A 19319-nucleotide genomic window follows, 5' to 3' on the forward strand; every position below is an offset into this window, starting at 1 on the left:
ATGCGTTTGATCCTTGAAGAGCCTTCAATTGGTCTTTCATCTCTCCAAGTTCTTCTTTCAACTCCTTCTCTTTGTGTAACACTTGTGGGATTTAGAACATGTAGGCGTGATCTTCCCCAGGACCATCTGGTGTGTTAAAGGCCCCTATTCTAGAATCTTGTTTCTCTATCATGGGTATCTCAGGATCTGATCATTTGTTTAGCTCAATTGTTCTGTTAGCTGCATTCTCATTCATTACGGTATTATATGGTGGATTATCATCACTCTTTCCTTTTAGAGTCTCTGTTAGCAGCTTCATCATGTCACTTATTTCAACCATTTTGGATTCCACTGTAGACATCTGATCATTTAACACGCTGACTCATTCATGTTTGAACTTTCCATGGCATGACTACACGATCATGTGCTGTATGTTTGAATAGTGGGAATTTGGTCAGACGAGTTTTTCTTTCGAGGCATAATGGTGGCTTACCTGTGTAACATAATAATTAATTTTAATAAGTTTTACCATTTACATTTGTTTCATAAGATATCTAGCATTGTGTAGGCATAAGGGTTTCACGATACTAGCACCCTTTAAATTCCTCCAAAAATTTATTATTTCACAGGGAATTTAAAGTTGACCGTTGAATTAGCAGGACATTGGATCCCATCAAAATTTAAGGTTTTAAGCGAACGATGATAGTACAAACCAATCAACAATTTCACAAAGCGTCATATGGATTCTCATACAATGATTCAAATGTTAATACAGGTTTAGAACTTTGTCACACTATTGAGTTCTTTTATAATTTCCTGGCACAAATGGAAGAATTTAACAATCTCTAATGGAGTCCTCTAGAGAGAACCATGCCTTCAGCTTGCTTGAATGCTCTTGCAAATTCTAAAATTTTATCATTAGCCAAATCAATCATCTGCCTACATTTCAACATCCATTCTTTGGTTTATTCTGTTTGATCAAGGCAAAGTGATTTCCATTCCTCTAAGACCTCATTCTGTTGATTAAGCCTCTGAACAAAGTTATGTGCTGTCTCAACTGTACTTCCTCTTACCCTGGCTAGTTCATTCACCTTCCTTTCTAATTGTCATGTGAGCGTATTGATTTCTTACTGCATCCCCTCGATAGGCCTGATGTCTTATAATTCCTTCATCAATGCATCATTTTCCCTGACTATTTTGACAAGTATCGCTTTAGTACTTTACACCTTGTCATTACTAATTTGCACCTCTCTTTTTAATTTGGCATTTTCCTTTTTCAATTTCTTGGTCACAGGTGTTTCTTCAGGGTTATGTCTTTCTCTTTTCTCCACTAGCTTCCTCTATAACTCCATGCATTCATTTTGGCATTTTTCCAGTTCTTCTTTATTCTTGGACTCCAAGCTAGCAAGCTCTTGTAACTCATTTTCCTTCATTTTCAAACATTTAATCAGCTACCCATTAATCTCTTTCAAGTCATTGCCTAATAAGGGATTTTGAGGAGGGAATGAAAGATTTTCTCCTTGAATCATACTCTTCAACTAAGTAGTATATTCTGAACTTGAGTTTACTACACGTATCCCTAGCTCAATCTTTCCTTTGTACCCTATCTTTTACCATGCTTCTTTGACATTTTGGTTTGACAACTTTGTTTCGTCCTTCTCATGTAGAAAGTATAACTCTTGCACCCCTTCCTTAAAAGGGACATTTTGCTTATAAGCCAATTGCCTTAACGCTAAGGAAGGGTTATAGTTGATACACCCTCTAGGTCCCATTAAAGGCACATTCAAGAAGTCACCATAATGGTAAATAACCTCTGCTTTCCACCACCAGTCTAGTTTCTATAGGATGGAATTTTCTCTAAGTTCTATAAAGGTTCCTTTCCAATCCATGTAGCTCATTCTGTCAATCACGAATTGACCCTTAAAAGACATAAATTATTATTATTTGAGTCGTTCTTCTTTCTGAAAGGAAGCGTCTTTCCATAAAGGTTGCCAAGCATCCATATATCCAATAATGCAATACAACAATTGACTTTTCTTTTCCTTTTATTATGACATTGAGTTAAGGTCAAGTATTTTTCTATCAATATTGGTGGTACCGGATTCACACTATGATACTCTACCATTTGGAATACACTTATGACTCTTAAATCAATTGTGCAAATTGATGATGGAAACAAGATTATTCCATATATGCATAAGGCAAAGACCCTACAAAATGTAACCCAATCCTCTTTTTCTACCAAAACTTTCAAGTGGGCTTCTACGTCAGCTCTTGAGATTCCCTCTATTTGTCCTGGGCAAACCATTCATACTTCTCCCTTAAGAATTCCTAAAATTTTCACTATCATACCTCAAGATGGCAAATACTCAGGATAAAGATATACTGCCATATTCTCCTTAAGGGGTATTCTCAAAATTTCTCTATATTCTTCCAAAATTGGTGCCATTTGGAAGTCTTGAAATGTGAAACACATTAACAAGGCATCCCAATATTGGCTTACTTCCATTATTGCATCATTATGTATTATGACTAACAGAAAATCCAAGATATTTCCATATTTCCTTTTAAAATCTTGCGTAATCTTCCCTCTGATATGACAGCTCAACTCAATTAAGGTTTTCAATGGCTCAACTTTTATATATAATTTGATCCCTCTTCCCTGATATATCTTTCCAGTGTGATCTAGATTTGTACTACCTTCGAGTGCCATTTACCCCTTATGCCGATTTCACAAAGATTCTGGATAGCTCACTATTCTTGTTAAGCAAAGAAAAGGTTAATAATATGCAATTTTCCTAATTTTATCAAGCTATCCAGTTCCTTTTTTTTTTAAAATCCACTCCTCCAAACACTTATTGCATCATAGGGAGATAGAGTAAATAATTAATCAACAAGAGGTTTAAATCCCTTACATGATTAATGTTGAAAGGTTTAGCCTTATAATTTTATTTTTGGAAAGAAATAATAATAAACTAAAAAAATTGATTTTAGTCATAGATATGTCGGGAGAAAATCCCTTCTCTCCTCAATGTGCTTATTGCCCTATAGGGAGAAAGGGATAAATTAGCCTACGTACAGCTAAAACTGACACATAGCTAAAGTCCTGACTTTAAAAGCGAAATAACTCAGTCATCTAATAACAAGAGAAATTATTTAATTTGTTGTTTTTTTAAAAAAATGCGAATACTTTATGATGACATTTATGAAATGTTATGAAAATGATGCAATAAAAGATCAATACTCTCATTTTGCATCCTATTCATGGAAACTTAAGCTCATAACTGGACATTAGCTAGAATGGTTGGCTACTAGCTTTTGTCTAAAATGTGTAACTTAAGGATAGATGTATATTCCTAATAGATAAAGGGCTCCCAAGATGCTCTCACCCGAAGGTGAAGACCTTACTTAATAATTTTGACCCTCCAAAAAAATAAGCTCTACAAGGACTAAATTTATTGAGCAAGTAACAGCTTGGGTGAGGTATTCATGGTAACCTCCGAGAGTTCAAAAACTCCACAAGGAAACCACTACTAACCTCTATTAACCTATGGTACTCACAGACCCAGGTATAGGGCCCAAAATATGTGTGTGTCAATTTATGTAAGTGCATAGTGTGTGATGAGAGCATGCAAGCCTGTCACCTTATTCATATATGCTACCCAATCCTTATTTGTTAATCAGATCAAACAAAGAGATAAATATATATGTACAAATAAAAGTCTTCTATCTTAGGGTTTATTCTGCATGTTATCCATCCTAAAAATATGTTATAAAATACAAAAGGAAAAAAAGAAGGGGAAAAGAGGAAGAAACAAGGGACACACAAATTTAAAGGGATAATAATGCTAATAAACGAAAAACCATATTATATTTTGAGCACAACAAACTTATAAGCTTGACTCTTTAACTGTCCCCAATGGAGTCGCCAACTATTGCACCTAAAAAATACGACACAAACGATGCGGGAGCAAAGGTTTCAGCCTTCGGGGCGAGAACTAGCTGGAATGAAAAGTCGCCACCAAGATTTTAAGGTAAATCTTGGGAAACCGTTTAATGGAGGATAAGGATGGTCTACGAAAACAGAAAATAGGTTCGGGAGTTGATTGAGTGTGGGGAAGGTGTTAAGCACCCTACAACACCCGTTCGTCAGAACGGTTACCTAAAGTTTGTTGTACTATATTAATATGGTTTTAAAATTATTTTAATTATTCCTTTTATATTCATGTGTTTGATATAAAAATGATGATAATTGAGTGAAAAATATTTATTTATTTATGAGAGAGGACTTAACTCAGAATCAGACTCTAAGGCCTACGTACCTTGTGATGGGGATCAAAGTCCATGTAGTTCGATTTTGAAAATTGTTGGTAAAAATATTTTTTTTGAAGAGAAATTAATTAAAAATATTTCACCATTTTATAAATAAAATAATTTTTGAAATTTTGATATATGTGTTTTAAGTTGCAAAAAATAATTTAACTTCAATTATTTTCTCAATTTTTAAATTTTTGGAATAAAGAAAGAAAAGAGTTTAAAATTATTTTTCTTTTATGTTTTTTGATTAGGAATTTTAACTACTATATCTATAGAGCCTTATTAATTTATACGGTAATGTAGTTATTCTAAATATCTATGAAGATTTTGAAATCTCACACGATAAAAGAATTTAGTAATTTAATTTATTTATATTTTTAAGTGTTAGTAATAATTCATTTAAGTATGTATATATATATTTTTTTAAAGAGTCTTAATCATCATACTTGCAAAACCTTATTGGCTTATACGGTAATATGATTATCCTAAATATTTGTGGAGATTCTAAAATCTTACACGATAAAAAAATTAAATTTATTTAAATACATTTTTAATTTAAATAATTTAATATATAATTTATATATTTCTTTGAAAACTTGATCGTTATATCTATAGAGTCTTATTAACTCATACGATAATACGATGATCTTAGAAGTCTATGAAGATTCAAAAATTCCACGTGACTAAAAGATATAATTGGTAAATATGATTACAATTTAAATATATTAATTTGGTTAATTAATTTTCTTAAATTGTGTATTATATGATTATTTACAAAAATCACTTATTTACTATAGAGATTGAGAATTACTATATCTGTGAGGACTTATTATCCCACACGATAATGTGATTAATTTAAGTCTCTATGAAGATTCTTGAAATCTCATATGAGACTTAAATAAATTATTAATTTAGATTATAAAAAGAGAGTTAATTTTAATAGTGAGCCTTTGAAATCCATATAAATACATACAAGATTAATCCTCATGCCTGTGAAATATTATTGATTTACACGGTATGAAATCATTTTAATCAATTATAGAGACTCACACGATTTTCACACCACCAATTTTATTTGAGACAATTGGAGCTATGCCTACTAAACACACATAGTCACATTCATGCACATTTAAATTTTAATTGTTAAATGGCATAGCAATCTTTGTAATAATAGCTTCAAGAAACAAACAAGTATAATTTAAAAAATGCATTCTCCTTAAGTTACCAACAACATAAGAAACTATAGCTTACATTGTTCAAACAGCATAAAGTGAAACTTCTAGGATTAATCACAAAGACTAATTCTCGAATGGTTATAAAACAAGTACATACTTGATTTTTAAAGAGAAACTGAAATCACATTTTGCTATCTAAAGCCACATATATGGTAATTAAGTTGAAAGGTTCCATCATTTTTTCCACATAAGACTTTTGTTTCAAAAGGTATTTTCACAACATTCCATCTGTTAAATATATAAAGTCATGTGATCACAATTTTTTTGAAAACTCTTCAAGATAACCAAATCGAAGAACAAGCACTTTAGCAATCTCAAATAACTAAGTCTTCCCTAGAGGAACCTCGTATCCAAGAATTCAATACAATGCTTGATTTCCCATACCCTTTTTATTGATATCTTAAGCACACCTACAGTCCCACATAACTCAAAATTAAAGCAACAGTTAATCCAAAACTTTGATGAACATCAAACAAATGTTTTCAACCATTTAATCCATCCAAATTCATGAACAAAGAGAAAAGAAATGATTTCAAAAGCCAAGCCATGCAAGAATAATATGTAACCTTTGTAGTGTTCATATGCAGCAACAAAACCTAGAGGTTTATAAAATGTAAGCTAAAATGAAATCAATTGTAAAATATTCTAGATCTGAAAGCAAATAGATTAGGAAACCTGTGTAGTGCCTCTTCCATGTTTACCCTCTGAAAAATGCGGGTCCTTTCTCCTTTGTTCTCAGCCTCTTTTTTTCAGAACTCTTTCCCTCTGATCGCAATCTCTTCTTCTCGGTTTTCTGCTTCCATTCTTGGTCTCTCCCTCTCAATTTTCTGCTCACCAGTTTTCTACTCTCCTTCGTCCTTGCTTCTTCTTCTATCTCTAACTCATTTTCTCTTTTTTCAAAAAACAAAACTCATCTCTCTCGGTCTCTTCTCAGTCTCTTTTTTTTGTTCAAAAAATACTCTCTCTCGAACTCTCAGTCGCCTCCTCCCTCCTCGGCTTTCTGCTCTCTAGCCTTATATAGAGAATAGAAGGGATGAATGATTACTCACCTGCTCCGCTTCTTGCTTTCCCTTCTCTTCCGCTACATTTTTTACGTGTGCTGAAAGCTCCCTCATCTCTGGCGTTGCCGCATGACTGGTACTTTTCCTTTTTCTCTACTCTACATTTTCATTTTGATCTTTCTACCTCTATGACTCTGGTTTCTGTTTGCGCATTCTCTGTGCATGCGAGTCTGGTCTTTCCGGCATTCTCTCCTCTTCCTTTTTCTTCTGTTCTATGTTTACTTCTCTATGGTCTGTGTTTCATGTGTGCTATTCTGGCTTTCTTTCTATACATCTTTTCTGTCTACTCCCTCTACTTTCTTTATGTGCATTTTCTTCTTTTGCGTACGTCATCTCTGCTTCTCAATGTTTTTTGCGTGTGTGCTCCTTCTGCTTTCTTTTTCTACTGCGTCTGACTTTCCTCTCTGATGTTTGACCGCCGAAAGGAAATGCTTTTGGCTGTGGCACAGCCTTTTAGACTTTTTTTTTGTTTGAAATTTTATTTTATTTGAAATTAGATTAAGAATATACATATATTTACATATTTTTTATTATTTTTTTAAAAAAATTTTGAGAGAAAAATAGTTGGGTCTTAAAAGTTGATTCACAAGGTCTTGGATGATTGGGATAATTTGAGAGAGATTTTTAAATATTTAAGCAAGATTATTATTTTTTTTGTTAGATTATTTTTATTTTTATTTTTTGAAAATATAATCATAAAAAAGGATTAAATTTTATTTTTATATTTTTATATTTTTTTAGTTATTTATTATTATTAAAAAAATGCCCGAACAAAATATAATGTTCACATGTATATATATATATATATTTGAATATATATCTGATAAATAAATAAATATATATATATGAAATATAAAATTCAAAATATAATACTTTATATATATATATATATATTCAGAATATGTATTTGTGTGTGTGTGTATGATATATTATATTATATTATATTATATTATGTTAGTTTTAAATTTAATTTTATATGATAAATTAAATTTAATAATTAACATGACATGAGAGGATATCATATCATTCTATAATTTGAATACATGAGATAAATTTAAATAAGATATGATATCATATATTTAATTTATGAGATAAATTAAATTTTATTTTGTTAGCTCAAGATATGATTTTTAAAATAAATGTGATTATTTTGAAAATTCATAAAGGAAAACAAAGCCCCAATCTATATAATATAGAGAGAGACGAGCTTCCCTATAAAGAGAGAGACAGACTCTTGATGGTAAAACCACTTGAGTATCATGATCATATTCTAAAGAAAAAGAGAAGTTCAACATTTAAAAAGACATATGGACTTTTGGAGTGCTAGCATGCTATCTGTGTTAAAAGCTACTCGTGTGAATACTGGTAGAGAGAGCCAATCTATATTATCAACTCTTGAAGTCCAAATGCTTGTAGGAAGCTCAAAAGTTTGGCATCTAGAAGGTACTACTTCTCTATTCACCTTGATTTAAGAGAGACCAAAAAATTCTAAAAAACCTCTTATTATGAGGACAAAGGAAGCATATGGTATTGTAGTTACCAATACCAATACTAATATTTGCGTCTCGTTCTATGTTCCAAAACTTGTGAACTTAGACTAGTCTCACTTGTTTCTTATTCTTTTTAGTTTCTAAATGTTGTGCTAAACTTTTTACCTTTCTAGAAACCTTCTAAACACAACCTTAGATACAATTAAACACTCATCAATTCTTACATTTTTCTTTACTCATGTTTCATTTAGCTCCACCAGTATTAACCAACATACTTTTTGTCAGAGTATTAAATGCATATAGCTGTTATTTTTCTTACTTGCTATAAGCACTCAACTCCACTGAAAAGCATTATGCCATCACCTCATTTCTAGAGAAGCTCAAGAGGAAAGATGAAGATGAGTTTAACAGCTAATTAAATATGTCTAATAAACTATTAATCGTATATAACTATAAATAGATACATTTATGAAAACATACACAAGAAGAGTTATTACGCACAAACTTTTGCATTCAATTTTCTACTAATTTTTTATTGTTATATTCATTATTTCTTATCTTCATGAATTGTAAATCTACTTTTAAGAGAGAATTATTAACAGTAGTTGTTTATTATCGAACATATTCTTTTTATCCTTGTTTTCACTACTTCAAACAAAGAACTTAAGTTTGAAGAGTTTAAGAGGGTTGTAACATTATTTTTGGGAGAGTATTTCAAACTTGAGATTTGAGTTTGTACTGAAGCAACTAAAAATCTAGATTAATCTTAGTAGAGTAAGTTGAGAAAATCTCAAATGTGACTTACGGAGTAGATATAGGCTCAAGTAATTGGAGTTAAATTGAGATAAATACTTGTGCAAGCATCTCTTCTCTTCTCTCAACATACTTTGGTGATATCATTCCTAACTAGAGCCGACGGTAATTTGGGTCAAGCCTAATGGGCTAGCCCGAACCTGCCCGAAAAATTTAAGGCCAAACCCAAAAAAAATTAATATTTTAATATTTAAGTCTATTCGAGCCGCCCGAATAGGCTCGAGAAAATTTGGGTCAAGCTCGATTGAGTTCGGGCTTTGCCCGAATACTCGAATTAAAAAAAATTAAAAAATATATAAAATATAATAAATATTAATTAATTTTTTAAGTTTTATATCATTTTATACCAAATTACTGTATATTTGAGTATATTACTATAGTTATTTTTAAAAAAAATTAAAAATAGTTATATTTTCATATTTTTATTATTTTTAATCAATAAAATATCTCAAAATAATATTTAAAATATATTTTAATATTAATTTTTATATTTTAAGACCCAATTTCTTTTAAAAAAATTTAAGTCTTATACATCATTTGTGTATAAAAAAATTAATTATATATTTTTTAAAAAATAAGATAATTAATTTTAAAGTAAAAATAAAATTTGGGTATGTACAAATTCTCGACTCTACTATTAGATAAACATAATAAATAAAAAAATATTCTTGAATAATTACTTGGTTATTGTCCTTCTTAGACTTGGTTAAAAATTAATAATAAATTAGAGTAAAAATTTCTTGTATGTAAGAGTTAAACAATATAAAAAGTTAAAGAAAAATGATTCCAAAAAATAATATTTTACTCATAATTAAATAATTTTGATTTATATAATATAATGATTACTATTTTTTTTATATTCATAAAAATGAAAAGTACAATTTATCCAAAAATTATTAAAAACTTTGAACTTATTGAGACAATAATTTTAAGTCAATAATCTAATTGTGATTGAATTGAGATCAATCTAATCATAATTAAAATAATATAATTTAATTAAAATATATAAAACATTTATATATGACTATAATAAGAGTAATATTTAAATAATTAAGACATTAATTTACAAGTAAAAGAAACATTCATGAATAAATTACACATAATATAACAAAACAATAATAGAGCTACTTAAGTACAAAGTTGATAAGTTATTTTTTATTTTATTCTTTTAAAATTAAAATAATATTTTATACTTAATAGAATTATTTAAAAATTAAAATTAGTTTAAAAAATAAAGTAAAAATATTTTTAAAAAGTCTTAGGTATTTGGGCCTGCGCAAATAAGCTCGAAACCCGAAGGTGTTAGAGTCCGACTTGGCTATATGAGTTTTTAAAATGGATAGAATACTTTAAACCTAATCCAAATGAACATAACCCGATTGAGCCCGACTCAAATAAGCCCGGCCTATTCGAATTATTGGCTCTATTTCTAACTTATTTTTTTAATCTTGCAATATTTATCAAATTTTTTTAATCCCAATTCACTTCTTATTGGGAAATTTTACAATATTTCCATTCTTTACTATTATTTTTTCTTCTTCTTCCTCATTTATTATTTTTTCTATATAAAAATGAGGGAAAAAAAAAGAGTGAATAAAGAATCTATAATCTCCCTTCAAGGACAAAAGAATAATCTGAGTTGTACTAGTCGCCAATATGGTCACTGCAGCGGCAGGCTCCGTCAAAACCTTGAACAGATTCAGCATAGTGTCTTCTCTTGGAAGCTCTCTGGAAATTTCTTAACAATGCTCGTTACCTCTATACTAGATAGATTAAATTGGGATTAGTTTATGTTATCCGATTCGTGCCACGTACACATGCGTCCAGGAAAAAGACTCCATATCAATTAAAAAAAAAAAAGTTAGAAGAGTTTGGTGAGAAAACAAAATATCTTGGGTTGAGGAGAGCAGCCAGGCGGTGAAGGCGATGGCGATCTGAAGATATTTTAACGATGTAAAATCCACCAACTTTATTCTCATTTCTCGTCCAGGTAATCTTCAGCCTTCGTAACCCTTTTCTTTGTAGTTGTTGGAATCTTGAATCTCATCAACTATCCGCTTCTTGAACCAGTAAATTTACATTTCGCTGAATGTTCCACTAGTTTTGATCTGCCTGGCTTGAAAATGAAGTCTGAATCAATCTCTTGAGTAATTTTTTTCCCCTCGTTTTCGGTGAATTGTTGCCCATAATTTGGAAATACTTGACAAAATTTATGACGCTTGCAAGAATTAGCTTAAATCTTATCCTCCCAAATTTTATTAGCTGTGTCTATTAGACTTGGAGCAGAGTATTCTTCATATTGCAGTGCGCATGACTTTCTTTTGCAGAAGTACTTCGCTCACCATCATCAGCAGATTCAGAAGTTTAATTGCTTCCATTTCCTATTGTGGAAGCTTAGACCCATCACGAGCATCCCATTCCCACGCCCACGCGTTTCAACTCCTTTAGCCTGTAACATCAATTATAGATTTGGTAAAGGTGAGTATGGGTCTTTCACTTGAGAAATTCTTGCTTTGACCTGTGAGCCGTGTCATCCATCCATGCTCTATACCATTTCAATCAAATCATGTGATTAGGAAAAGTTGTTAAAATTAGTTTAAGAGTCTTGATTTTTTTTTTTAGAAATTTTTTGTAGAACTCCCAAATTATCCTTGATTAAAATGATTAATTTTGTTTTTAAATCTAAAGTCTAGCATACCACCTAAATGAATCAATTGGATACATAAGCATTTTTAAAATAACTCATTAGCTTCACCAAATTCTACAAGATGTCTTCTATTAAGGACCGGGCAAAATTTCTAAAAAGTATTTTATAAATAGAATTAGAGGAAGTATGTCATATTTTTAATGATTTTGTTTTTGGAATAGGGAATCTTTTTAATTTCTTGCCTTTTTTTTAATCATCAATGGAATAATCAATTTATATTTATAGCCATTTGACAAAGCATGTTTCTGTTCGACAGTCTATAAATGATGTGGTAAATCGGTCCATGCAAGAATTTCTTCCACTTTCATGAGATGTTCTTGGTGAAATTTTCAGAACTGGAAATCATCTGATTTTATGCATGTTTGATTGAGTGATTGCAGTGAGCTGCATTAGAAATATGGCATCTTTAGCAACTTCAGACATTTGTGATTCAAATGCAAAACATGTACCAACTGGTGATTTGCGTGTGTTGCAACCAATCTTCCAATGTTATGGTCATAGGAGAGCATTCTCAGGCCCGATTGTGACACTAAAGGTGTTTGAGGATAATGTGTTGGTGAGGGAGCTTCTTGAAACAAAGGGTGAAGGAAGAGTTCTAGTGGTAGATGGAGGAGGAAGCACGAGATGTGCTTTGGTGGGAGGCAATTTGGGGCAATTGGCTCAAAACAATGGCTGGGCTGGGATTGTGTTGAATGGATGCATTAGAGATGTTGATGAGATCAATGGATGTGATGTCGGTGTGCGAGCCTTGGCGACGAATCCACTGAAATCAAACAAGAAAGGAACTGGTGAAAAGCATGTTTCTGTGTATATTGCAGGAGCTCTGATTCATGATGGAGAATGGTTGTATGCTGATAATGATGGAATCCTCGTGTCCAAGGCTGAGTTGTCTACCTGAATTCTCAAGCTGTGCCAGCTTCTTCTCATGACTGGCTGGAAATTATCCACTGGTAATTCGATTTTTGTATACTTGATGAATTCTTGATCGGAATATCTTGTTCCTTGTGATCTAATAACGTTGTATCAAAGTCTGAGTTATCAATCTGAATTCTGAAGCAGCACCATCTTTTTCTTCACATAAAACTTTTCAAATAAACATGACGAGTAAGAAATTATGCATTGGTAACTCGATTTTCACTATGGTGAGCACTGAATACATCATCTTGTTCCTTGTGATCAAATGAGCTTGAAGCTGTGCAGTGATCGTCATAGCCTTCATTCATTGTAATTTGATGTGTGTCTGTAATTATTGATGCGTGTTAATATTGTTGCCTCTAAATTTGACCCCCAAAAAAGAAAAAAAAATGAAGCTTCTAGTGTGTGTTGCCTTTTATTGTGCCCGTGAACTTGTATAGCAGATCCAGTAAATCTAGTGGGGTAAGCTCATTCAAATCAGATTTAAAATAACATAGAATATAAAAAAGCTTATATAGTCAAGTTTTAACACCTCAAGTTTTTAAACTTATTTGAATTTATTTATATATCCAAATTGTTAAATGTTATTTTTTTTTTCTGGTTAACTTCAATTTTTTTCTTAAAACAATTAAGACATTCAATTTTTTTCTAATTTTAATAAAAATAATTTGGGTATCTGGGTTAAATTCATTCATGTTCGAATTTGGCCTAAATTTTTTTAAATTTATTCAAGTGGTTTAAATAAACTCAAAGTAAAAAAAATGTTTTAAAACTTTCAATTCTAATTCTGAGGTTTTTAAGCTGTCTCTAGGGGTTTTACTCAAGTTACAAGTTCTGTTGTGCAAGTGAGTTGTTTTAAATTTCCAACACGATCATTCTTGTCGTTGTCATAAATCTTAAGAGGGAGGACGGCATGCAAGTCTCATTGTGTTATCATTTTTTTAAGTTTAGATGTCAATAAATTTAAGAGTAATTAATTATATTGAGTGGGATTTTTAAAATAATTCTCTCATCTTAATATGGACCAAGCTAAATAGTAAAGCTATAAAGAGGAGTTTAAATACCGCCTCTCAATTTTGAGGCCGTTGGAAATGTTTCCTTCTGCCTCCCAATAACACAAAGCACTTTGACATTGCTGTTGTTTTATTTCCTTTGTCTATAGCAATCTAACATTAGATTTTGTATTTTTCCTTTTTTTACATGTAGATTTTTGTTCATCTAGTAACAACGCATCAATGATTGAGTGTTAACTTGTAAGTATGGAGTTACAAAAGAAACGAATGGAAGGGCCTAAGTTTGAAGTGAGATTGCTTAGTAGTTCTTTATATCCTACAACGTCTGAAAAATGTTTCATATTTTTTATTTTTTTATTAAAAAAAAGTTCAGATGAGGTAGGTTGCGAGAGTTCATTAGGTTAGAGCATGTTTTCATGTTCAAATAACACTTATAAAAATACTCATAAATTAATTACAATAAAATTTTTATATTAGTAGTAGAATTTGATTAGGCGACCTTATAAGTTATAAGTCAAATTATTATTAAATGGATCAATTTTTGTTGGTCTTATATTATTTTTTATTCTTGTTAAAGAGTTATTTTTTTATAAATTTTATATTTTGTATCAATTGATATTGATTGAACAACATTGCAAATAAATTAAAAATGAAGGGCTTATACACCACGAAATCATATTAAACTTTCTTTTAGAAGGGTTTAGTTAGTCACACACAAATTTGCCGTGCAAGTATAATAAAAAGTACATTTTTTTGGGACGGCAAATAAAAAAGTACAAATTGAACAGCCTTGAAACTATCGTCAACAGGGAAAGAAAAATATTAAAGGGAACGCTTTCGAGCATAATCATCGGTGCAGAATTAAAGAATCATGTCAGTACCTGGTTAATAAACAACATTTTTAAATTCTTGATTTTTTTTTTCTTCGTCTTCTTATAAGAAGAAATTTATTTCATTTTATTTGTCTTTTTGGAGTTTCAGACCAATATTAAATAACATTTTTCTATTTTACCTTGGAAATAATTTGCAAATTTATTATTGTAATATTTAGATGCGTTATATGATGGGTAAATTTAATAAAATATGTTAGGATTAAAAGAAAAATCTATAAATAAAGTAATTAGCAAGGAACACCCAATATCAGAAAATAAAGAAGAGTGTAAAAAGGTCACAAACATTAAATTAATGAGTGCAACTATGTCATATCCATTTGAGCTAGTGAACACTAACCGTGAAAGTGCACGCGTAAGCTGACAGTTGAAATTTTTTGCACATTTATACATGAAAGGTGATCCTTGTTGGCATTTCCTGAGTCACAATTAATCCTTTGAACTTAAGTTAGGTCAAGGTACTTTGTTATTTTGCTGTGTGACATCTAAACTTAAAGCTCGAGATCTCTGACCTAATAAGGTTTGAAATCATGGAAACAGCTTGGTGAGAGCATGGCGAATTAAGCGAAAGGCAAAGCGTGACTGGGTAAGAGTCAAGACTATGGAGAAAGTGGGGCACGTGTTACAGGAGAATCTACTACTAGGATTATAGTCTGCAAATGACAATACGGAATCATAGGTGAGATTTGATTCATTCAAAAAGTTTTTTTTTTTAAATAAAACGTATAGTGAAATCCCATGGAAGCCCTTTAAATTCATTTTAATTCCTAATTTCAAAGCAAGATAGGGGAGGAGAATGCAGTACAAGGAGAGGGCAATCATTTAGAAGGAACAGACAAGGCAACTCAAGCTGAGCATGCGGCCAACTACTGTGAATTGGTTGACCTTACAACTAAAGGATAATAAGAGACTAAATGAAGACTTTGAGGTGATTATGACACAATTATAGATAATATGATTTATGGTGATGGTTTATTATCTAGTGATAAAGTAATTAAATTGAAAATTATGGAGGGTGTGTCAAATGCTAATATAGAACATATGCAAGATATAATTGATGATGTAGATGGATTTGATAATGTAGAAGATATAGATGGTATTGAAGACATACCTGAAGAGATTGTAGAACAAATAAATAGATGTGTCAAAGCCTTTGAATCTCATGAGGATGTGTCTGATAAGGGTGAAGAGTATGATAGTGAGGATGGGAGTTATAGGGGTGACAAGTGACACTGAAGAAATCTTAGATTTTGAATTTCATGATAGTGATGTGTCTGTTAGCACTTAAATTGATAGCTCTAAGGGGTCTTTGGGCCATGATGATTAAAGGGCCTTTAGATGAAGTGAGAAGGCCTGATAAGGGAGGAGGCAAGGCCCTTTTAATGTTGTGTTTGACATTTCCTGACAAGGAGGAGCTTACAAGGGTTGTGGATAGATATGCAATTAAAATGGGGATGAAACTTAGAGTGGTTAGGAGTGAACCAACCAAAGAGCAGTTTAAATGTCAAGAGGGTTGTCCATTCATGATGTATGCTTTCAAAGATAGATCCAACCCAAGTTTGAAGATTAAGACATTTTGTACTAAGCATAAATGTGCTAGGGTTTACAAGAACCTATAAGCTACTCATCATGGTTAGTTGAGCACTTCTAGAAAAAAATTCAAAATTACTCTCAATACAAGCTCGTCAAAATGAAAAGAAAAGTAAAGGAGGATCTAAATATCCATATCAGCATCCATAAGTGCAACTGAGCAAAGAGGAGAATGGTGATGACTCTTTATACCCCTTAGTTTTTGATTTGACTTTAAAAGAAAATGGCACAAACTGGACATGGTTTATTCAATGGCTACAGGGGTTTATAGAAATAGCCAATGGCTTTAATGTGACCACCATGTCAAATATGCAAAAGGTGAACAACTTCTCTTTAGTAGTAATACTTTAATCTCTAGAACTTACATTTTACTTACACTTTATCTTTTATATGACTTGACCAATGCAGTATTGCAAATGTTTTACTAGAGGCTGAGCACAAGTTATGTGCTCAACATAGATATGCAAACTGGAGTAGAAGATGAAGGGGGGAAGAACTGAGGAATAAGTTCTTTGCCAGTGTATGGAGTACATTTGATCAAATGTTCAAAGACAACTTAAAGGCTATGGGTAAACTATGTAGAGAAGAATATGAGTCAGCCTTGAGTTATCCTACTTAAGCATGGGTAAGAGCATACTTTTGTACTAGGTGTAAGTCTTGGGTGGTTGATAATAATTGTAGTGAGAATTTAAATGCATAGATAGATGAATATCAATATCTTCTAGTCATAAGGATGTTTGATGGTTTAAGAGTGAAAATGATGTAAAAATGGGCTGAGAGTGAATAGCAAGTGGTAGAGTGATTATAGCCCTTAATGTATGTCTTTATTTACTACAATTATAGGCTTAGCTATGACGTGTAGGGTTGTGCTTAATGGTGATAAAGGTTATGAGGTCACTGAAGGCCAAGATAGATACACAGTTTATATTACTAGGAAGATGTGTACTTGTCGGGCATGGGATTTGATTTGAATCCCATACTAACATGGCCTTTGTGCACTATACCATGCAAAGGTGGACCCCCTAACTAAAATTTCATCTTACTACCATAAGGACATATACATAAGGAGTTATAGGGAAAAACTTTAGCCAATGAGGGGTAAACAATTTTGGGACATAGAGAATTATTTACCCATATTACCCCTACTAGTTACCTACTCGAAGGACTAAGGAAAAAGCGAGTAAGGTTTGAAGAAGCAAACCAGAGGAGGTCCATACATATCCATAGAAATCCTAACAGGCTAGAAAAATTGAGCAAGAAAGGAGGAAGCATCATATAGTGTTTGAAAAAAAAGGGGTCACAAGAAATTTCATTCTAAAGAGGCACATGATAATTTGTTATTCTCATAATATCTTTATCATTATATAATTTATACTAATTGTTTAATGGCAATTTGTTTTCAGAAAAAGTTCAACAAGTCAAGTAACTCAATAAAGTCAACTAACTCAAGAACAAGTGACCCCACTAAGCCAAGTGACATAAGAACAGCAATCAAGTCCATCTATGAGGAGTAAGCAACCAATTCAAAGGAAGTCCTTGAGGAGGGCAATTGGATTTGGGATTAGAATTGAAGAGGAAACTAGAAGAATAGTGTACTATATGAGTGACTATGTTATGTATTTGTCAAATACCATTTTAATGATTTCAATGATCTCATGACATGTTTTTGTGTAGGCTAGACTAAGTTCTGAGCAAGTCATTAAGGAGGCTAGTGCACAAGAGTATATGGCACATTATGGTGACCTTGAGGCACATTCCCTATACCTAATGAGAAGGAAATGAGGACATCCAGGCAAAATTCTTCCACGGGTGCAATTGGTTCAAGGAGGATCCCGTTTAATGGTGCAGGCACCTTTAGTATACAGCCTTCATAGATCCCATTCAAACCCCTAGGACTCAAGTGGAATGGACAACCTTGTGACAAGCTCTCATCTATTAGCAAAATGAGAAAAGAGAATTAGAAAGACAAAAAGCCAAGTCAAGGAGGGTTGATATTTAGATTGTCTTACATTATATGTTTTGATTTTACAATACTCATGTTGAATTGATCATAACTTTTATCTTGTGTACTTAGGTTGTGTATTTTGTAACACCCATGCTGTGTATTTAGATTGTCTTGCATTACATGATGGGTTCAAATTCTCTATTTATGAATAGGGTTTATCAATGCTATTATAATCAATGTGTTTAGCCTTTATGAAATTTTTTGTTCAACTTTTACGAGTAAGTCAATCTTATAAAAATTTTGTGTTCAAATTCCCTATCTATGAGCAAGTCATTCAGTTTCTATCAATGATATTTTTCAACTTCCTTGTTTGTTCGTTCTAAAAAAAGAGTCAACATAACAACAAAAACTTTTTTTTTTTGCCAAAATAGCAACAAGTACTTACAAAAATACTACCATTACAAGTTTGCTCATGAATGTGTTCAGCTTCCTTGTTTGTTCATGATAGTAATTTGTCTTCAAATTTTATATAGAAAGAGTCAAAATACTACCTGAACAAAATCATGTGCAGCTTCTAAACAACACACAAACTCATGTTTATCAAATAGAAAAAGACCCAAGATAGCAACAATACTACCGTGACAAATTTAAACCTCCTTTCACAACTTTAAAGCTCAATTTCATTCTTTGCAAATCTTCTCTTTAATTGCTTTAAATCTTCTTGCATGGCAATAATCTCTTCATAGAATCTCTAACCATTGTTTCCTCTCCTAAGCAATGCATTCTCATCATAAACTTTGTCCATATCATCAAGAAACTCTTTAATAACAACCTTCTCCCTCTCCATTAAGTCCTTGTCATGCTATGTGAAGAGCCCACAATGACTACCCTATCAAATTAAGCCTCAACATCATAATTCTGTCAATTAGATTAAGGGGAGGGAGGATAAATTAATTTCCAAGGGCCTTGTTGCAATTCTTCTTGAGAGTGAAAGTACAATTTTGCCTTTGTGTGACTTGAAAACTTATATCATGTATAACATGATGTCCATAGATGCACAACATGATGTCCATGTGTATTCAGTTGATCTGTAAGTTAAAATATACATCATATAGAGCATGTATAACATAATAACCATGGATGCACAATACAATGTCCATGAATTTTTAACACAATATTCATGCATGTTCAGTTGATCTATATATTAATTAAAATAAAATCACGTAGAGCATGTACAATATAAGGTTCATGGACTCACAACACTGTTATGTATTATGGACATTGTGTTGTATATTGTGTGCGTCACTTGTACATTTTATTAAACCTACTGATCAATTAAACACGCATAAATATTGTATTGTGTA

General features: G+C 31.7%; 1 protein-coding gene and 1 long non-coding RNA gene across 4 annotated transcripts; both read left to right on the forward strand.

The window, feature by feature from the left end:
• Positions 1-10691: 10691 nt before the first annotated feature.
• Positions 10692-12660, forward strand: LOC129303401 (putative 4-hydroxy-4-methyl-2-oxoglutarate aldolase 3). 2 transcript variants are annotated; one of them, XM_054942690.1, is made up of 3 exons: positions 10692-10885; positions 11223-11373; positions 11983-12660. In XM_054942690.1, the coding sequence occupies exon 3, from the start codon at positions 12000-12002 to the stop codon at positions 12498-12500; it is 501 nt and encodes a 166-aa protein (XP_054798665.1). In that variant the 5' UTR covers positions 10692-10885; positions 11223-11373; positions 11983-11999; the 3' UTR covers positions 12501-12660. The 2 variants fall into 2 exon arrangements, with proteins under 2 accessions (XP_054798665.1, XP_054798666.1); XM_054942691.1 differs by lacking the exon at positions 10692-10885 and adding an exon at positions 10892-11042.
• Positions 12661-14707: 2047 nt separating this feature from the next.
• LOC129300707 (uncharacterized) lies at positions 14708-18147 on the forward strand. Of its 2 annotated transcripts, none has more exons than XR_008590825.1 (3): positions 14708-15099; positions 15200-15348; positions 17685-18147. It is a non-coding gene; the product is annotated as an uncharacterized LOC129300707 (long non-coding RNA). The 2 variants fall into 2 exon arrangements; XR_008590823.1 differs by having other exon boundaries at positions 15204-15348.
• The last annotated feature ends 1172 nt before the right edge of the window (positions 18148-19319 follow it).

Source organism: Prosopis cineraria, unplaced genomic scaffold (genome assembly GCF_029017545.1).
Source record: "Prosopis cineraria cultivar Desert tree isolate PC_DT_omini unplaced genomic scaffold, ASM2901754v1 PC2, whole genome shotgun sequence".
Lineage (NCBI taxonomy): Eukaryota > Viridiplantae > Streptophyta > Magnoliopsida > Fabales > Fabaceae > Prosopis > Prosopis cineraria.

Bases quoted from the DNA above. Each gene is read 5' to 3' on its own strand.
- LOC129303401 (XM_054942690.1), top strand. From the start codon at position 12,000: ATGGCATCTTTAGCAACTTCAGACATTTGTGATTCAAATGCAAAACAT.